The 15,786-nt window shown below is 49.7% G+C and overlaps 1 protein-coding gene across 1 annotated transcript in view; it reads right to left on the bottom strand.

Moving 5' to 3' along the window:
- The window catches only part of TECPR2 (tectonin beta-propeller repeat containing 2), a gene marked incomplete at both ends in the record, with an annotated part of 84,131 nt that overhangs the window by 47,403 nt on the left and 20,942 nt on the right, over positions 1–15,786 (bottom strand). The window contains 4 exons of the mRNA XM_080707234.1: positions 2,020–2,984; positions 6,482–6,814; positions 10,943–11,075; positions 13,878–14,190. Of these exons, the coding sequence (XP_080563360.1) occupies positions 2,020–2,984; positions 6,482–6,814; positions 10,943–11,075; positions 13,878–14,190 (1,744 nt within the window). The remainder of the gene's footprint in view (positions 1–2,019; positions 2,985–6,481; positions 6,815–10,942; positions 11,076–13,877; positions 14,191–15,786) is intronic.

The following is a 15,786-nucleotide window of genomic DNA, read 5'->3' as shown; positions in this document are numbered from 1 at the left end:
CCCTGGAGACTGCACAGTGGCGGCGGCCACTGCTGGCTGCCATGGGTGCGTGGCTGGTGCCCCAACCAAACGCAGGGCCAGTGCTGAAGGCTGCCTGCGGAGAAGACGAAGGCCCACTCTGCCCTTCGTTACCACGTGACCACAAGAGCCGCTTCATTCTTCTGAGTCTCAATTTCCTCCTCTATAAAATGGGGACGGTGGTGACTGTTTCATAGCTGGTGTGGTGGGGCAGGGGAGTACTGGGAATTCAACCCATGGGCACTGCACTACTCAGCCTTTTTATTTTTATTTATTTGGAGAGTGAGCTTTTTTTTTTTTTTGTACTTGAGGTTGAACCCAGCCAGGGGCATTCTACCTCCAAGCTATATTCTTTTATTTTTTAACTTTGAAATAGGGTCTTGCTAAGTTGCTAAGTGTCCTCCTAAATTGCTAAGGCTGGCCTCAAACCTTTGATCCTCCTGTCTCAGCCTCCCAAGCACTGGGATTATAGGTGTGCACTATCATGCCCAGCTGCACTTTTTAGTATCAAATGCCTAAGTGAACAGGGTGTTGTGGTACAAAGGAAATCCCAGTGCTTGGGAGGCCGAGACGGGAGGATCAAAGGTTTGAAGACAATTTCAACAATTTATCAAGGGTCTAAAGCAATTTAGTGAGACCTTGTTTCCAAATAAAGAATAAAGTAGGGGAAGGAGAGAGTAGAATGCCCCTGGGTTCAATAACTAGCAGCTCCCCACACATGAAATGAAATGCCTAAGTGCTTGTGGCTGGGTGGACACAAGAGGCTGGCCACCCACACCTAGACCGACTCGGTGTAAGCAGGTTGAAAGACAGTTCTGCAGAGCCCCCGTGGCTGTGACGGAGCCTGGAGGGGTGTGACTAGAGGAGGGAGCACACCTACCCACCTCCACTTGCTCGGAGGCTCGCCATGCCACAGGCGGCCCCCGCCCAGGGGCACTTTGCACGGCCGCGGGCCAACACAGAGTGCCCACTGGTCTGGCCTGGCTAGCTGAGAGCCAAGAGCAGCATGATGCCATGCCAGTGGCGAGCTACTGAGCCGGGCCAGGAGGAGCTCGGGCCATTCAAGCCCAGAACACAAACTTCAAGATATATTTGAGAGTTGCCATGGTGGCATATGCCTTTAATCCTAGAATGTGGGAGGCTGAGACAGGAGGGTTGCAGATTCAAGGCCAGTCTTATTGAGACACTCAACAACTTAGTGAGACCCTACTTTAAAATAAAAAATAAAAAGGAAGCTGGGCAAGGTGACACATGCTTGTAATCCAAGTACTTGGGAGGCGGAGACAGGAGGGCTCAAGTTCGAGGCCAGCTTCAGTTACTTAGTGATGTCCTCCACAACCTAGTGAGACCCTGTTTCAAAATAAAAAACAGGGCTGGGGGTATAGCTTGAGGTAGAATACCCCTGCGTTCAATCCCCAGTACTGCGATAAATAAATAAATAATAAGGCTGGGTAGGAATAGCTCGGACGTAGACTATCCCTGGATTCAATTCCTAGTGTGTATCTCTCTTCCTCTCCCTCTCTCTCTCACACACACATACACAGTACTAGTTGGCTGGCAAAGTGGAACATGTCTGTAATCCCAGTACTTGGGAGGCTCAGACAGGAGGATCGCAGGTTTGAGGCCAGCATGTGATAATCTAGCTAGACCTTGTTTCAAAATAACAAATAAAAAGGGTGGGGTGGCCGGGCATGGTGGTGCACACTTGTAATCCCAGTACTTGGGAGGCTGAGACAGGAGGATCATGGGTTCGAGGATAGCCTCCGCTACTTAGTGAGGCCCTCTGCAACTTAGTCACACCTTGTTTCAAAGTAAAGAAAAATAGGGCTGGGGGTGTAGCTCACAGGTAGAATGTCCCTGGGCTCCATCCCCAGTAAGGCAAAAGAAAAAAATAACTGTAGGGGTATAGCTGAGAAGAAAATGCCCCAGGTTCAATTCCCAGTACTAAAAAATAAAAAAGGAAAGCAAAAGCCCTAGTCTGTCCCCATCGGATCCACATACCTGCTCCGACTTGAGCAAGGGGGCATCCTCCGCGCCCGGGTGGCTCAGGTCCTGCAGGGAACGGCCAGCTCTGAGCTCCGTCATGCTCGTCTCCGAGGATGATGACGGGAGCCCATGGGCGTAGATGTCCTCCTCGTCACTGGACGTCCAAGCCTGGCCCTGCGCAGGCTGCTCACGCCAGGGCTCGCGGTCGCTGGCCACCGAGGCGGGGCCCAGGGGAGTCGGGTGCACTCCCACACTCCCTACGGCACTTTCAGACGGCGATGTGTCCCTCTCACACGCGTCTTTGTCAGCGACGGCGTGCCGGGGCTGAGTTGGGTCTCCCTTGTGGGTCAGGGCGTCCTGCTCCCCGTGGGCCTCCTCAGGGCTACCTTCGGCGGCTTGGCTCCCTGGGAGCCGCTGCTCAGTGCCCGGGGCCCAGCCGAGGACGGTTCGCACCATGAGCGAGTCTGGGAGGGGGGCTTCAGAGCAAGCGCCGTGGGGGCCCTCGGGTCCCATGTCTTCGGCCTCCTGGGTCTCCGCAGAGCTGTCCCGTTCTAGGGACTGTGACCGGGCGTGGTTCGGGGCCTGGTCTGCGGGCCCGGGCTCTGCTGTGTGTCCCGTGACATCGCTCTCTTGGGCGCCTTCCCTGGGGAACAAGGGCCAACTCCAGGCTCCGGGGGCCGGACCCGCCTGCGTCCTCGCCTCGCATTCTTCATCCCGTCCAGCAGGGGTGGACGCAGGCACTTCCAGGACACTGAATGCATCAGGGTCGCCATTCTCCAGCAACACGGTGCTCACCTGGCCACTGAGGCTGCTGCTCTCCTGACCAGGGGACTCGGCGTTGGCCAGGTCCACACTGCTGCCCAGAGCACTTGAGGTCAAGGACAGCAGGTCTGTGTTCAAGGACTGGAGGCTGTCACCAGGCAGCTCGGAGCAGGGTGTTGAGTCCAGGGAACTGTGGCCGGCGGTCCTGCTTCCGCTCTCTATTTTAAAATGAGAACATTCAAGAAAGGTATGACTCTGTGTAAAGAGCAAGAGATTACTTTAAAAGCAAATTGGGGGCTCAAGAAAAAAATGTTTATTTTATTATTATTATTACTTTTTCTTTTTGCGGGTCTGGGGATTGAACGGAGGGGCATTTTATCTCCGAGCTACACCCCCTGCCCTTTTTTTAATTCTTTAGTTTGAAACAGGGTCTCACTAAGTTGCAGAGGGCCTCACTAAGTAGCTGAGGCTGTCCACGAACAGTGATCCTCAGGTCTCAGTCTCCCGAATGCTGGGATTACAAGCGTGTGCCACCACCCCCAGCTAAAAAATATATTTTAAATGAAGTTTTTTTTTTTTTTTTTTTTTTTTTGGTGGTACTGGGGGTAGAACCCAGAGGCTTTCTACCTCCAGGCTATGCTCCCAGACCTATTTTATATTTTATTTGGAAACAGGTCTCACTAAGTTGCTGAGAGCCTCACTAAGTAGCTGAGGCTGGCTTTGAACCTGTGAGATTTTCCTGTCTCAGCCTCCCATGCACGGGGATTACAAGCGTGCGCCACCTGGCTAAACAGGGTCTCTTAAGCCAGCACGGCTGGCTTCGAACCTAAGCAATCCTCTTGTCTCCGCCTCCCAAGTGCGGGGATTACAAGCATGCGCCACCATGCCTGGCTAGTCTTTTTATTTTTTATTTATTTATTTTTTTGTGGGTCTGGGGATGGAACCCAGAGGCATTTGACCTACGAGCTACACCCCCTGCCCAATTTTTTATCCTTTATTTTGAAACGGGGTCTCACTGAGTTGCAGAGGGCCTCACTAAGTAGATGAGGCTGTCCGTGAACCGCGATCCTCCCGTCTCAGCTTTTAGTCTTTTTATTTTTTGAAATAGGGTCCCACTGAGTTGCTAAAACCTCGCTAAGTAGCTGAGGTTGTCCGAGAACCACGATCCTCAAGTCTCTGCCTCTTGAATGCTGGGATTATAAGCGTGCGCCACCACACCTGGCTCCCAGCCCTATTTTTTATTTTTTATTTTGGAATCGCGTTCCACAGCTGGAAATCATAATGCAGTCTTATAATCCCTTTACTTGGGAGGCTGAGACAGGAGGATCATAGGCTCATGGTCAGCCTCAGCTACTTAGTGAGGCCCTATTTAAAAATAAATAAATAAAAATCAGGGCTGAGAATGTAGCTCAGAGATAGAATGCCCCTGGGTTCCATCCCCAGTACCGCAAAAAAATATAAATAAATAAATAAAATAAATAGACCCGGGCGTGGTGGTGCACGCTTGTAATCCCCATGCTTGGGAAGCGGAGACAGGAGGATCGCACTGGTTCGGAACCAGCCTTGCTGGCTTAAGAGACCCTGTTTCCACATAAAAAGTTAAAAAAAATTAGGTCTGGGAGTATAGCCCATGGGAGTGTAGCCCAGAGGTAGAAGGGCTTCCAGGAACCCCAGTGCCACCAAAAAATAAAATAAAATAAAATAAATAAAAATAAATAAATAAAATAGGGTCTAAGTTGTTGAGGGCCTAAGTAGCTGAGGCTGGCTGCAAACCTGCGATCCTGTCTAGGATCCCCAAGTACTGGGATTACAAGCATGTGCCTCCACCGGCAAGAGTGGGCATACTTTTTTTTTTGTTACTGGGATTGAACCCAGGGGCATTCTACCTCCAAGCTATACCCCAGGCCTTATTTTATTTTTTATTTTGAAATAGGGTACCATGACCAGGCATCGTAGCACATGCTTGTAATCCCAGTACTTGAGAGGCTGAGACAGGAGGATTGCTGGTTCGTGGCAAACCTCAGCTACTTAATGAGGCCCTCCACAACTTAGTGAGACCCTGTTTCAAAATAAAGAATAAAAAATAGGGCAGGGGGTGTAGCTCAGAGGTAGAATGCCCCTGGGTTCCATCTTTTTTTTTTTTTTTTTTTGGTAGTACTGGGGTTCCTGGAAGCCCTTCTACCTCTGGGCTATACTTCCATATTTTATTTTTGGAAACAGGGTCTCTTAAGCCAGTGTGACTGGCTTGATCCTGTGCAATCCTCCTGTCTCCACCTCCCAAGTGCAGGGATTACAAGCGTGTGCCACCACGCCTGGCTCCCAGTACTGCAATTCTCCTATGTCAGCCTCCCAGGTACTGGGATTACAAGCACGGGCCACCATGCTGGGCCGAGGAATGACTTATATGGATGCAAACGTACCCACTGATGGGCTCTGAGGCCTCCCTGAAGATGTGCCAAGAAAGTGGGACGGGAGCAGAGTGGGATGTTTGACTCTGTCACACATTCATTTTTTTTTTCAGGTCTGAGTATGGAACCCAGAGGCATTTGACTTCTGAGCTACACCCCCTGCCCAGTTTTTTTACTCTTTATTTTGAAACAGGGTCTCACTGAGTTGCGGAGGGCCTCACTAAGTACTCACCAAGTAGCTGAGACTGGCCAAGAACCATGATCCTCCAGTCTCAGCCTCCCATCAAATGCTGGGATTACAAGCATGTGCCACCATGCCCGGCTATACATTTTTTTTGTGTGTGTGTGTGGTACTGGGGTTCCTGGAAGCCCTTCTAGCTCCGGGCTACACTCCAGACCTATTTTATACTTTTTAAAATTTGGAAACAGGGTCTATCCTGTGAGATCCTCCTGTCTCAGCCTCCCAAGCACGGGGATTACAAGCGTGCGCCACCACGCCCGGCTATACATGAATGTTTTATTTTATTTTATTTTATTTTTTTGGGTGGTACTGGGGTTCCTGGAAGCCCTTCTACCTCCGGGCTACACTCCCAGACCTATTTTTTACATTTTCATTTTGGAAACAGGGTCTCCTAAACCAGCGCGCGCGGCTGGCTTCGAACCTGCGCGATCCTCCTGTCTCTGCCTCCCAAGCGCGGGGATTACAAGCGTGCGCCACCACGCCCGGCCTTATACATGAATGTTTTAAAAACATAAAATGCTCAGGAATGTGATAGCAGCTCCCTTTATACTGCAGTGACCGTTAGCTGGAGACTCAAGAGGCGCTTACGGAGTGAAGGAGTGAAACGCTCGCGGCTGCATCCCATATGGACGGCAGCACATCCAGTACCCAGTGTGAAGTGTGCCGTGCGGACACCGCACGGACTTCCTACCTGCACACCCCCGTGTCGGTACAATAAACGGTGGAGCCAGTGACCACGTGGAGACGCCAATATTTCACTTACATACTGAAAAGAACAAGCCCGACCCTGTGGACCGGGCGGGCCCAGAACGAGTGCTCTGTCGTGCTCCAACCGTAGACACTGCGCATGTGTGTGTCTTACTGTCAATGTAGGAACCATTCCTAGTGAAACTCCTCCGGCGGGCTGCGTGCGCTTCCTGAGACCGCCTCTGCTTTGCGCTGGGTGGGCGCACGCTCCCTCAGTGAGCACAACGTTCCCGCACAGGCAGACGCACCCCTCCCCAAGGCTTGGCTCAGGCTGCCGACAGGAGCAACACAAGCCTGCCTGCGCGTGGTGACACAGTACCTGTCTTCTTCTTCCTCCTCTTCTTCTTCACTTTGATAGGTCTCACAACCAGCTCCTGCTCAAAGTCTTCCGAGCTGATGAGGCTGAACCTCTGTGCGGAGGCCTGGCCGGCCTTGCCCGGCTCAGGCGCGGCCTGGAGGCCGGGAGGCAGCAGCCCAGAGCTGCTGTCGGTGGAGTTGAGCGAGCTGCTCCTGCTCCGGGGCTCGCTGGCCGCCGAGCTGGCCACGGAGGAGCCTCTGAGCCTCGTCTCAGAGATCGCAGCTCCCAGAGGCTTCTCCACACGCTGCGCGTGGTCTTGCTCCAAACGGCCTGACGTCTCCAAACCATTTCTCACTGAGAAGGAAGAGTGCGGTAAGGACTGGTCGTTCAAGTACATGTGCTCTTATTCTGTTCTGCTAGCTCTAAATACCAGCCGTCACAGAGGAAACTGAGGCTCCAGTCTACTGAAGAACTGGGCAATTCTAAACTCATAGAAACCAGTAAAAATTAAAGAATCAAACAAAAAATTGCAACTAGCTTCCGTTCTCCAGGAAACTCATATATTGAAACCAATAAAATAATTCACCATGCCAAGTATGGTGGTGCACACTTGTAATCCAGCATTAGGGAAGCTTAGACAGGAGGATCGCGGTTGCGAATAGCCTCAGCTACTTAGTGAGGCCCTCTGCAACTCAGTGAGACCCTGTTTCAAAATAAAGAATAAAAAAATAGGGCTGGGGTGTGGTTCAGAGGCAGAGTGCCCTGGGATCCATCCCCGGTACTGCAAATAAATATAAAAATAATTCACCATAGCTGTCTATTGTAAATATCAATAGTATGGTAAGACCACTAAATACAAAACATTTCTCACTGTGACTTAAAAAGGAAAAATGTCTGTATTAAAAAAATGGTTTGAGCCAGACGTGGTGGCGCACGCTTGTAATCCCAGCACTCAGGAGGCTGACAGGAGGATCGTACAGGTTCGAAGCCAGCCCCAGCTACTTAGTAAGGCTCTCAGCAACTTTGTGAGACCCTGTTTTCAAATAAAGTATAAAATAGGTCTAGGAGTATAGCCCAGAGGTAGAAAGCCTCTGGGTTCCACCCTCAGGACCACCAAAAAAAGAAAATGGTTTGGTTATAGCTCATATTTACACTATGTCTTAAATATACCTTAAGGACACTTGAAAAGTACATGTGTACCTATAATCACATTTCTGAAACTCAAAGAGGAGATAATCTTCCACTCGAGTGAAGTGGAGATGGGAAGCTGGCGTCAAAGCAGGCAGTTAGAGTGGGCCGGGCACACTCCTGCACTGCCCACCACTGGTGCCCAGCGGGCTCGCCCTCCTCCCAGATGGGCTTCTCCGCAGCACCTTCAGCACAGGCTGCGGTCTGCTCTGATCGGCTCCCCGTCAGAGTGTCCACTGGGTGCCAGGATACAGCAGCCAGTGAGCAACCCAGGGCTCCTGCCCTGGCAGTGCCAGCATACCACTGGGGTCGTTGGCTGGGGCCGGCTGTGGGCTCTGTTCTGAAGTGACTTGTGGAAGATTCTATAAATGAACAGAAGAGCCGGGCGTGGTGGCACACGCTGTAATCCCAGCGCTTGGGAGGCTGAGACAGGAGGATCGCAATTCGCAGCCAGCCGCAGCTACTGAGTGAGGTGCCACGGCCCTCCTTGGAGTCTGCGTGCGCGACCCTGCACACATGCCGTGGCAGGACTCAAGGAGGCAAGCCCCGAGGAGCGCGGTCCTGGTCAGAGCGCTCCTCGTTCTTAGCTGTCCTTTCACAGCTACTGTTCTTTTGGTAATGGTTCTATTCACTTTCCACACAACTTGCCCCGGTGATGTAAAATCAGGACTGCGGGAGAAACTGAGTCCGTGGAAAATAAAAATTCTGGTAACATATGTCTGGGCCCTCAGGCTCCCCCTGCCTTGCTCCAAGCTGTAATAAACTCTAGTCAGAGCTTAGGTGCTGTGCGAGCATTCAGGCCGCAGCAATTACAGTGCAGAGGTCCTCTCTGTCTTTGCCTTTGACTCTAATCATTAACCTATAGTAAAAGCCTTAAGAGTAACTGAGGCCATTAGCCCCAAAACTACAATGGAGGCACCACCTGGCTACGGAATATGTATGTCAGAACAAAAGACAGATATAATAAGTATACAGGTATAAAGAAAGGAAATCTTGTGAGAATAAGAAAGCATTTTGTATGAAGTAAAGTTTAGCCTAAGATTGTCCCAAAAATGGGAAAGGACCAGGATAAAAAGCAGAAGGCTAAAAGCAAAGTTGCAGAAGGTTTGTGGTATGCATATGTGATGAAGATGGATTATTGAAAGAGGAGTAGGTTTCTAATAAGCCTACCTTGTGTATTCCCGAGAGGATAGTAGAGGCTAGAGGATTACATCTGACAATTAAAGCTAAAAACCTCATGTTGCTTTTTGGGCCCTGTCTGCTAAACTGTATTGTGAGTGTTGTTTCATAGGATTGAGGTTTTCAGACATCAGATGGCGTTGCAGACAGAACCTGACAGGCATCCATCGCAGCCCTCTGCATCTTCATAGACGTACAAGGCACGGATTCCCCCATGCCAACTACATGCATGAAAGCTGGGACCTCCAACTTCATCCCCATCCAGCTCAAAGAAGTTACTAGACAAAGAAGGACATGGACAAAGCCTAAGGAACGGAAGGTTCTGAAAGGGTTAAAGGAGATTCTAAAAGCCAAATTCTCCAAAAAACTCTGGGTGTGACTCCTGTCCTTGCCCCCTAAGACCCACCTGCAAGGTCAGGGGGCTGATCTCAATCACAAAGACCTGTGACGTCACAGGCCTTGCTTTTGTCTTGTTTATGGTTGGTGATTTACATGTCCTTCCCTCTATGCTTCACTGTTTTTCTTTGGTATTTACACTTTTCTACTAGGAATCTCACTGGAAAAAGGATATAAAAATCTTGGCTTTGGAAAATAAGTTTTGTCAGTTGCACGAGAGGCAATTGTCCGAGTCCCATTTCAGGTCTCTCCCTCCAAGTCCTGGACACTGATCTCCACAGTTTGGACCGTGAACAGGACTTGAAGGAGTTTATTTCATTAAGGGGGAGAGATGGCTGCAGAAAAAGCTCTGCACAACTCAGCTGAATCCTGGCCATCTTCCAAGAGCCCCAGCGGTCTCCAGTGCTCCGACCGAGCCGGTGCGTCACAGTGAGGCCCTCTGCAACTTAGTGAGACCTTGTTTCAAAGTAAGAAATAAAAAATAGGGCTGGGGATGTAGCTCAGAGGTAGAATAGCCCTGGGCTCAATTCCTAATACTGCAAATAAATAAATAAATAAGAAAGAAATGAACAGAAGGTCTTGGTCAAGTGTTAGACTATAAGGTCTTATCTGACAGCCAGTCAGTCTGTCCAATCTGACAGCCACATGTGGATATTTAAATTCAAATTAATTAACATTCAACCAAATTCCAAATTCAGCTCTTCAACTGCACACACTGCTCAGCCCATGTGGCGGCGACAAGCTGCTGGAGGGCGCAGATGTGGAGCAGCCGTCGCTGCAGAAAGTCCTCCTGGCCAGCAGAGGCTCCACGTCCCTGCTGCAGGCCATGCTGCCCCTGCCGGCACGAGGGCCCCCGCGCACAGACGCAAGAGCCTTGGCTTACTTGGTTCTTATGGAAACTCTGAGCTTGCAGTGCTCATCCCAGGTCGCCCTCTGACTCAAGACTGACCGGCAGCCACAGGAGAAGGAGCCGCGTGGGGACTGTCTACACCGCACGGCGGCTGTCTCCACTGCACAGCTCACCACTGAGACGGGTACAGGAAGCACGGTGGTGTACACAGAACCCTGTTGAGTCTTTGCTCATTAAAATCTGAACTTGTAAGGATTACAAAAACAAACAAGAGTCAAAGGCACAGAGAAAAGTCAATCTCACGGGAAGAACCATGTCCAGGGAAGATATGTCCCAGACAGATTCAAACACTCTAAAATCTCTGCAAATCCGTATCTTTTGAGGCATTATCCCCCATACTGTCGCTGACATGGAGGGCATCAGGGGCTAGCTGAGTGGTTCCTTTTGTTTTGCTTTAAGTACTGAGGATTGAACCTGAAGTCTCATGCATGCTAGCCAGATGCTCCACCACCGAGCTATACCCTACGCTCTTTTAAGCTTCAGTTTGCCTAGGCTAGCGCAGACTTGTGACCTCCTGCCTCAGCCCCCAGGAGCTCGAGCCACAGGCAGGCGCGTGCACAGCCGCTGCTCGGCCAGCCCCCTCCACCCCAGGAAGGGCTCCGCCGGCTGGGGCTGCCTGACTACCCTGAAGTAGGAACCTTCAAAAGTGCCATGAACGTTATCCTCGGGATTTGTAAGAAGACGCCACACACCTCCTTGCTTAATAAAGCTAGGATAATTTAGCAAGCGAGTGGCAAATTTTGTAATTACAAGCTCCCTGCACGTTCCAGACCGTCCACTCCCATCACACACCGACGCTTCATACTGACCTATTGACGCCAGTCCTTCCGGCCTGCTCGAAATCCTTATAATGTTTCTATCGCCCTTTAACAAAAATATTTCATTTCCTGTGCACGAAACACACACAATATCACCTGATCCTTCCAAACCAGCAATTGTGGCCTGTCAAAAATAAATAAATAAATACAATCACAAAACCAGGCAATAGTAACAGTTCAATGAATAAAAAAAAAAGCATTTGTAATAATCCAAACTAGGTGCTTTTTATCCCATTACTTGGGAGGCTGAGATAGGAGGATCACAAGTTCAAGGCCAGCCTCAGAAACTTAAAGAGGCCCTCCACAACTTAGTGAGAATCTGTTTCAAAACAAAAGAATAAAATAGGGCTGGGGGCGTAGCTCAGAGGTAGACTGCCCCTGGGCTCAATCCTTAGAAACACGCACACACACACACATACACACACACACACAAATACACTTATAAAACAAAAACAAAAGCTAAATGAGTCAAGTGATACTTGTACTATTTTTTTTCTTTTTTCTTTGTGGGTCTGGGGGTAGAACCCAGGGGCATTCTACCTCCAAGCTACACTCTCAGTCATATTTTTATTTTTTATTATGAAACAGGGTCTCACTGAGTTGCAGAGGGCCTAAGTACCTGAGGCCAGCCGTGAACCTGCGCTCCTCCTGTCTCAGCTTCCCAAGTACTGGGATTACCAGCCTGCGCCACCTCACCCAACTTGATACTTACACTTCGTTGCAGCTTCCTAGAAATTCTTTAGAGTAATTTAATCCAAAGTCAGGTACTGTCTGACAGGTGTGACCAAGAGTCACCTTAGCGGCAAGGTGACATGAGCCGCTCCTCACCCTCGGCCTGGATGTCACCCTTCCAGCCCCGGCCCTGTTCCTCCACAGCCCGCAGTCCAGCACATGCTCTTTCTCTCCATGGATCCTCCCCTGTCCCTGTTCGGGAGGAGGGTCCGATTTTACACAGAGGCCTCCTCAGGAAGCTTTCTCTGGCTGTCTTTCCCAGGAGCCCATGGTGTCCCACTGGGCTGCAATAATGGTCCACAATCGAGCCCCCTGCTGGGGCTGTCCTGGGGAGGCTATGTGCCCAGGACTCTTGGCCTTCCTTGGAAGAGTCCAAGGGGGTGGCCCTAGAGAGCACAGGTGCAGCACAGGGCACAGCCTCAGCCCACGCGGACGGAGACAGAGTTTCTGCTCTTCGGCCAAGAGTGTGGAGAAGAGACTAGTTCACGGCAGATAAGGAGGGCCCCAGCTCTCTGCTAATTTTCAGATGGCCCTGACAAACAGACACCACACATAAGTTTCCGAAAGCTGCCAATCATGCTGCCCCAGCGAGGTGCAGACTCCACGGCGGTGGCAGCGTCTGTTCGTGGACACCCTGTCTCCACTTCCCTGCCCATGAAGCCAAGTTAATTACAGCTACTGGGCAAAGCGTGGGTAGGTGCTCAGATGAAAAGAACCGGTGTACAATTACAGCACAGCTTATGCCACTAATTAAGAAGTTCAGAAGGAATCCAGGGAAAGAAGGAAAATTAAGTTCTTATGACTGGGGACAGAGTATCAAAAATGTCTCCTGAAATATCCCTCATCAAAGAAATCAACACAAGGCTAGAGGGTGAGCCCCAATCCAATAGGCCCAACCCCCAGCTCACAGATAAGGAAACCCCGCTCAGGCAGCTGAGACTCCAGGTTGTAGGCAGCCCAGGCTGCTCCTCTCAGGTCAGTTTTATTTTTACAAGCCAGCACTACCCAGGCTGGCTGATGGCATGACTAAGGAGGCGGCGGGGACAGACGGCTGGTGTGTTCTGCGGGCGCACGCCCAGTATGTACAACCCTCTACCAGTGCTAGGGACTGAGCTCAGGGGCTTTCTACCTCCAAGCTATATCCCCATGCTCCCAGGCTTATTTTATTCTTCCTTTGAAACGGCCTCACTAGGTTGGGAAGAGTCTCGCCTTGAACCTGTGGCCTTCCAGTCTCAGCCTCCCAGGTGTGGCATTCACAGGTGTGCGTCACCACACCCGGCTAAAACCTTTGCTTTTCTAGTGAGACTCTGTAAGAGCTCCCTAGGACTGGACGTGGAGGAACCTGAGCAGGACAGGCCTGATCTGCAGTCTGGGGTGAATTGTGTGCGTGCATGCGTGCGTGCGTGCGTGCGTGCGTGTGTGTGGTCTGAGCAAAAGCTCTTAGAACAAGAAGAAACTGAAACTAAATAGCTTTGTTCAATGTCCTAAATCTGTCTCTAATGGCCATCTATTATCCTGATTTAAACAGGAATTCTTCCCTATCATGATTTAATAATGATGCTAAAAAACTGTCCATGATTAAATAAGTAAAAAGCAAGTGATGTGGGGGGGCAAATAATACAGCTCCACTGAGTGAGGAAAAGGCAGGACAAGGAGCTGGGCGAGGGGCGCGCGCTTATCATCCCAGCACTGGGGAGGCTGAGACCGGAGGATCGCTGTTCACAGACATCCGAAGCTACTAACGAGGCCCTTCACAACTCAGTGAGACCCGGTTTCAAAATAAAGAATAAAAAATTGGGCAGGGGGTGTAGCTCAGAGGTCATATGCCCCTGGATTCCATCCCTAGACCCAAAAAAAAAAAAAAAAAAAAAAAAGGGCAGGGGGTGTAGCTCAGAAGTAGAATGTCCCTGGGATTACAGGCATGTTCCACTGTGTCTAGCAAGAACAAGTTTAATTTTGTGCTTAAATACAAAAACAAAAAACACCTAATTTATTGGCAGGGAGCAAAACTGTAAATGTTAAAAGCAAATTGTTTTTTCAAATCTACAAAAACCACCAAACTTTCATTCGGTTTCCTTGGCTGACCCCCAGGAAAAGACAAGACATCGGATCGATACCGCGCCCTTTCTTATTCTGAGGACAAACAGCCTCTTGGCCGTGTGCTACCAAAGGTGCGTGCGATCCCTTCGTGTACCTGGTTGACGGTGTCCAGAAGATAGATACTGTACTCATTCCAACTCAACACCCAGCCTTCTCGAAAGAAACAGGAAACGAGCCCCAGGTGCTTCTCTGGAGAGCCGCAACTTCCCGTGTCCGGGGGTTCCAGGCGTGGGTACAACTCAAAAGGGGGGACTCCTCCAGCAAAGACGTCCTTTAAGATAAACGTGGCTTGGACAGTCCCATGGACATCGGCCTTCCACAGCCGAAGCCCAGGCCGAGACGCATACAGGGTTAGGTCACTTTGCTTACACAGTCCTGGTATAAAGCAAGCACCAAATTTCCCAGTACTAAAATCAGAAGAAAAAAAGAAAGAAAAAACCAGACATGGCTGACTTAACGTGAATCGATTCGGCCTCTGAGAGTAACTGCAACAAGAAATTTTTGGCTCATTCCAAATAACAGGTGTTTCCCCTTTCCTACTGTTCCTTGGTCACTAACCCACACTGCCACCCCTTTACCCAGAGGGTCCCATGCACTCCAGGTGTGCACCAGGCACCCGCCGTGGCTTCCTGCACCCACACTTCATCCCCATGCTCACACCCCCGCCACGCACACACTACAGCTTCTATCTTTTTCTTTTTTTTTTTTTTTTTTGGTACTGGGGATGAAACCCAGGGGCATTGTACCTCTGAGCTACACCCCCAGCCCTATTTATTATTATTATTTTTTTTGGTGGTACTGGGGTTCCTGGAAACCCTTCTACCTCCGGGCTACACTCCCAGACCTATTTTATATTTTTATTTGGAAACAGGGCCTCTTAAACCAGCAAGGCTGGCTTCGAACCTGCGCGATCCTCCTGTCTCAGCCTCCCAAGTCCTGGAGTATAAGCATACACCACCACATCTGGCTTTATTGAGAGTTTAGTGACATGTCTATAGATCACTAAGTCCTATGTGTTTAGTATTGCCGTTCATTTTCACTAAAAAATAGTATGAGTCATTTTATACTCGTATACTTCAACTTGTATTTGCTTACCATGATGCTCCTAGGATTTTCCTTGATACTTGTGCTCCTTAGTTTTCACTGCTCTACAGCATTCTACAATTTATTCACTCTCTTGTTAACGGGCATTCAAATGTCTACGTGCGTGCGCGCGTGTATGTGTTGCTGGAGATCACACCCAGGGCCTCGGGTATGTCAGGCCAGTGCTCAACCACTGAGTTACACTCCCAGGCCTTTTTATTTTTACTTTTAAGAGAAGGTCTCACTAAGCTGCCCAGTCTGGCCTTAAACTTTAATCCTCCTGCCTCAGCTGGGATTGATTATAGGCATGTTCTACCTCACACGGCACTAGACACTGACAATAATAGAATTGTTGGGTTTTTGAGTAAGAGCATATTCAAGTTTGGAAAACAATTTTGTGGTCCTGGGGATAAAACCCAGGGGCATTGTACCTCTGAGCTACACCCAGCCCTTTTTGTTTTTTTATTTTACTTGATACAAGGTCTTACTGTCTTACTAAGTTGCAGAGGATCTAAGTTGCTGATGCTGCCTGGAACCTGCGATCCTCCTGTCTCAGCCTCCAAGTACTGGGATTACAAGCGTGCACCACCACACCCAGCCATTTCTTTGTCAATAATCAGACCTCTAGCCAGGCATGGTGATGCATGCTTGTAATTCCAGTAATTGGGAGGCTCAGATAAGAGGTTTGAGTCCAGACTTGGTAACTTTTCGAGGCTCTCAAGAACTTAGCGATACTCTGTCCAAATATAAATTAAAATAAAGCCGGGTATGGTGGCGCACGCTTGTAATCCCTGCGCTTGGGAGGCTGAGACAGGAGGATCACACAGGTTCGAAGCCAGCCTCAGCTACTTAGTGAGGCTCTCAGCAACTTAGTGAGACCCTGTTTCCAAATAAAATATAAAATAGATCTGGGAGTACAG

Source organism: Muscardinus avellanarius, assembly GCF_963383645.1.
Source record: "Muscardinus avellanarius genome assembly, chromosome: 12".
Taxonomy (NCBI): Eukaryota; Metazoa; Chordata; class Mammalia; order Rodentia; family Gliridae; genus Muscardinus; species Muscardinus avellanarius.
This window is presented reverse-complemented; position numbering and strand designations above follow the sequence as displayed.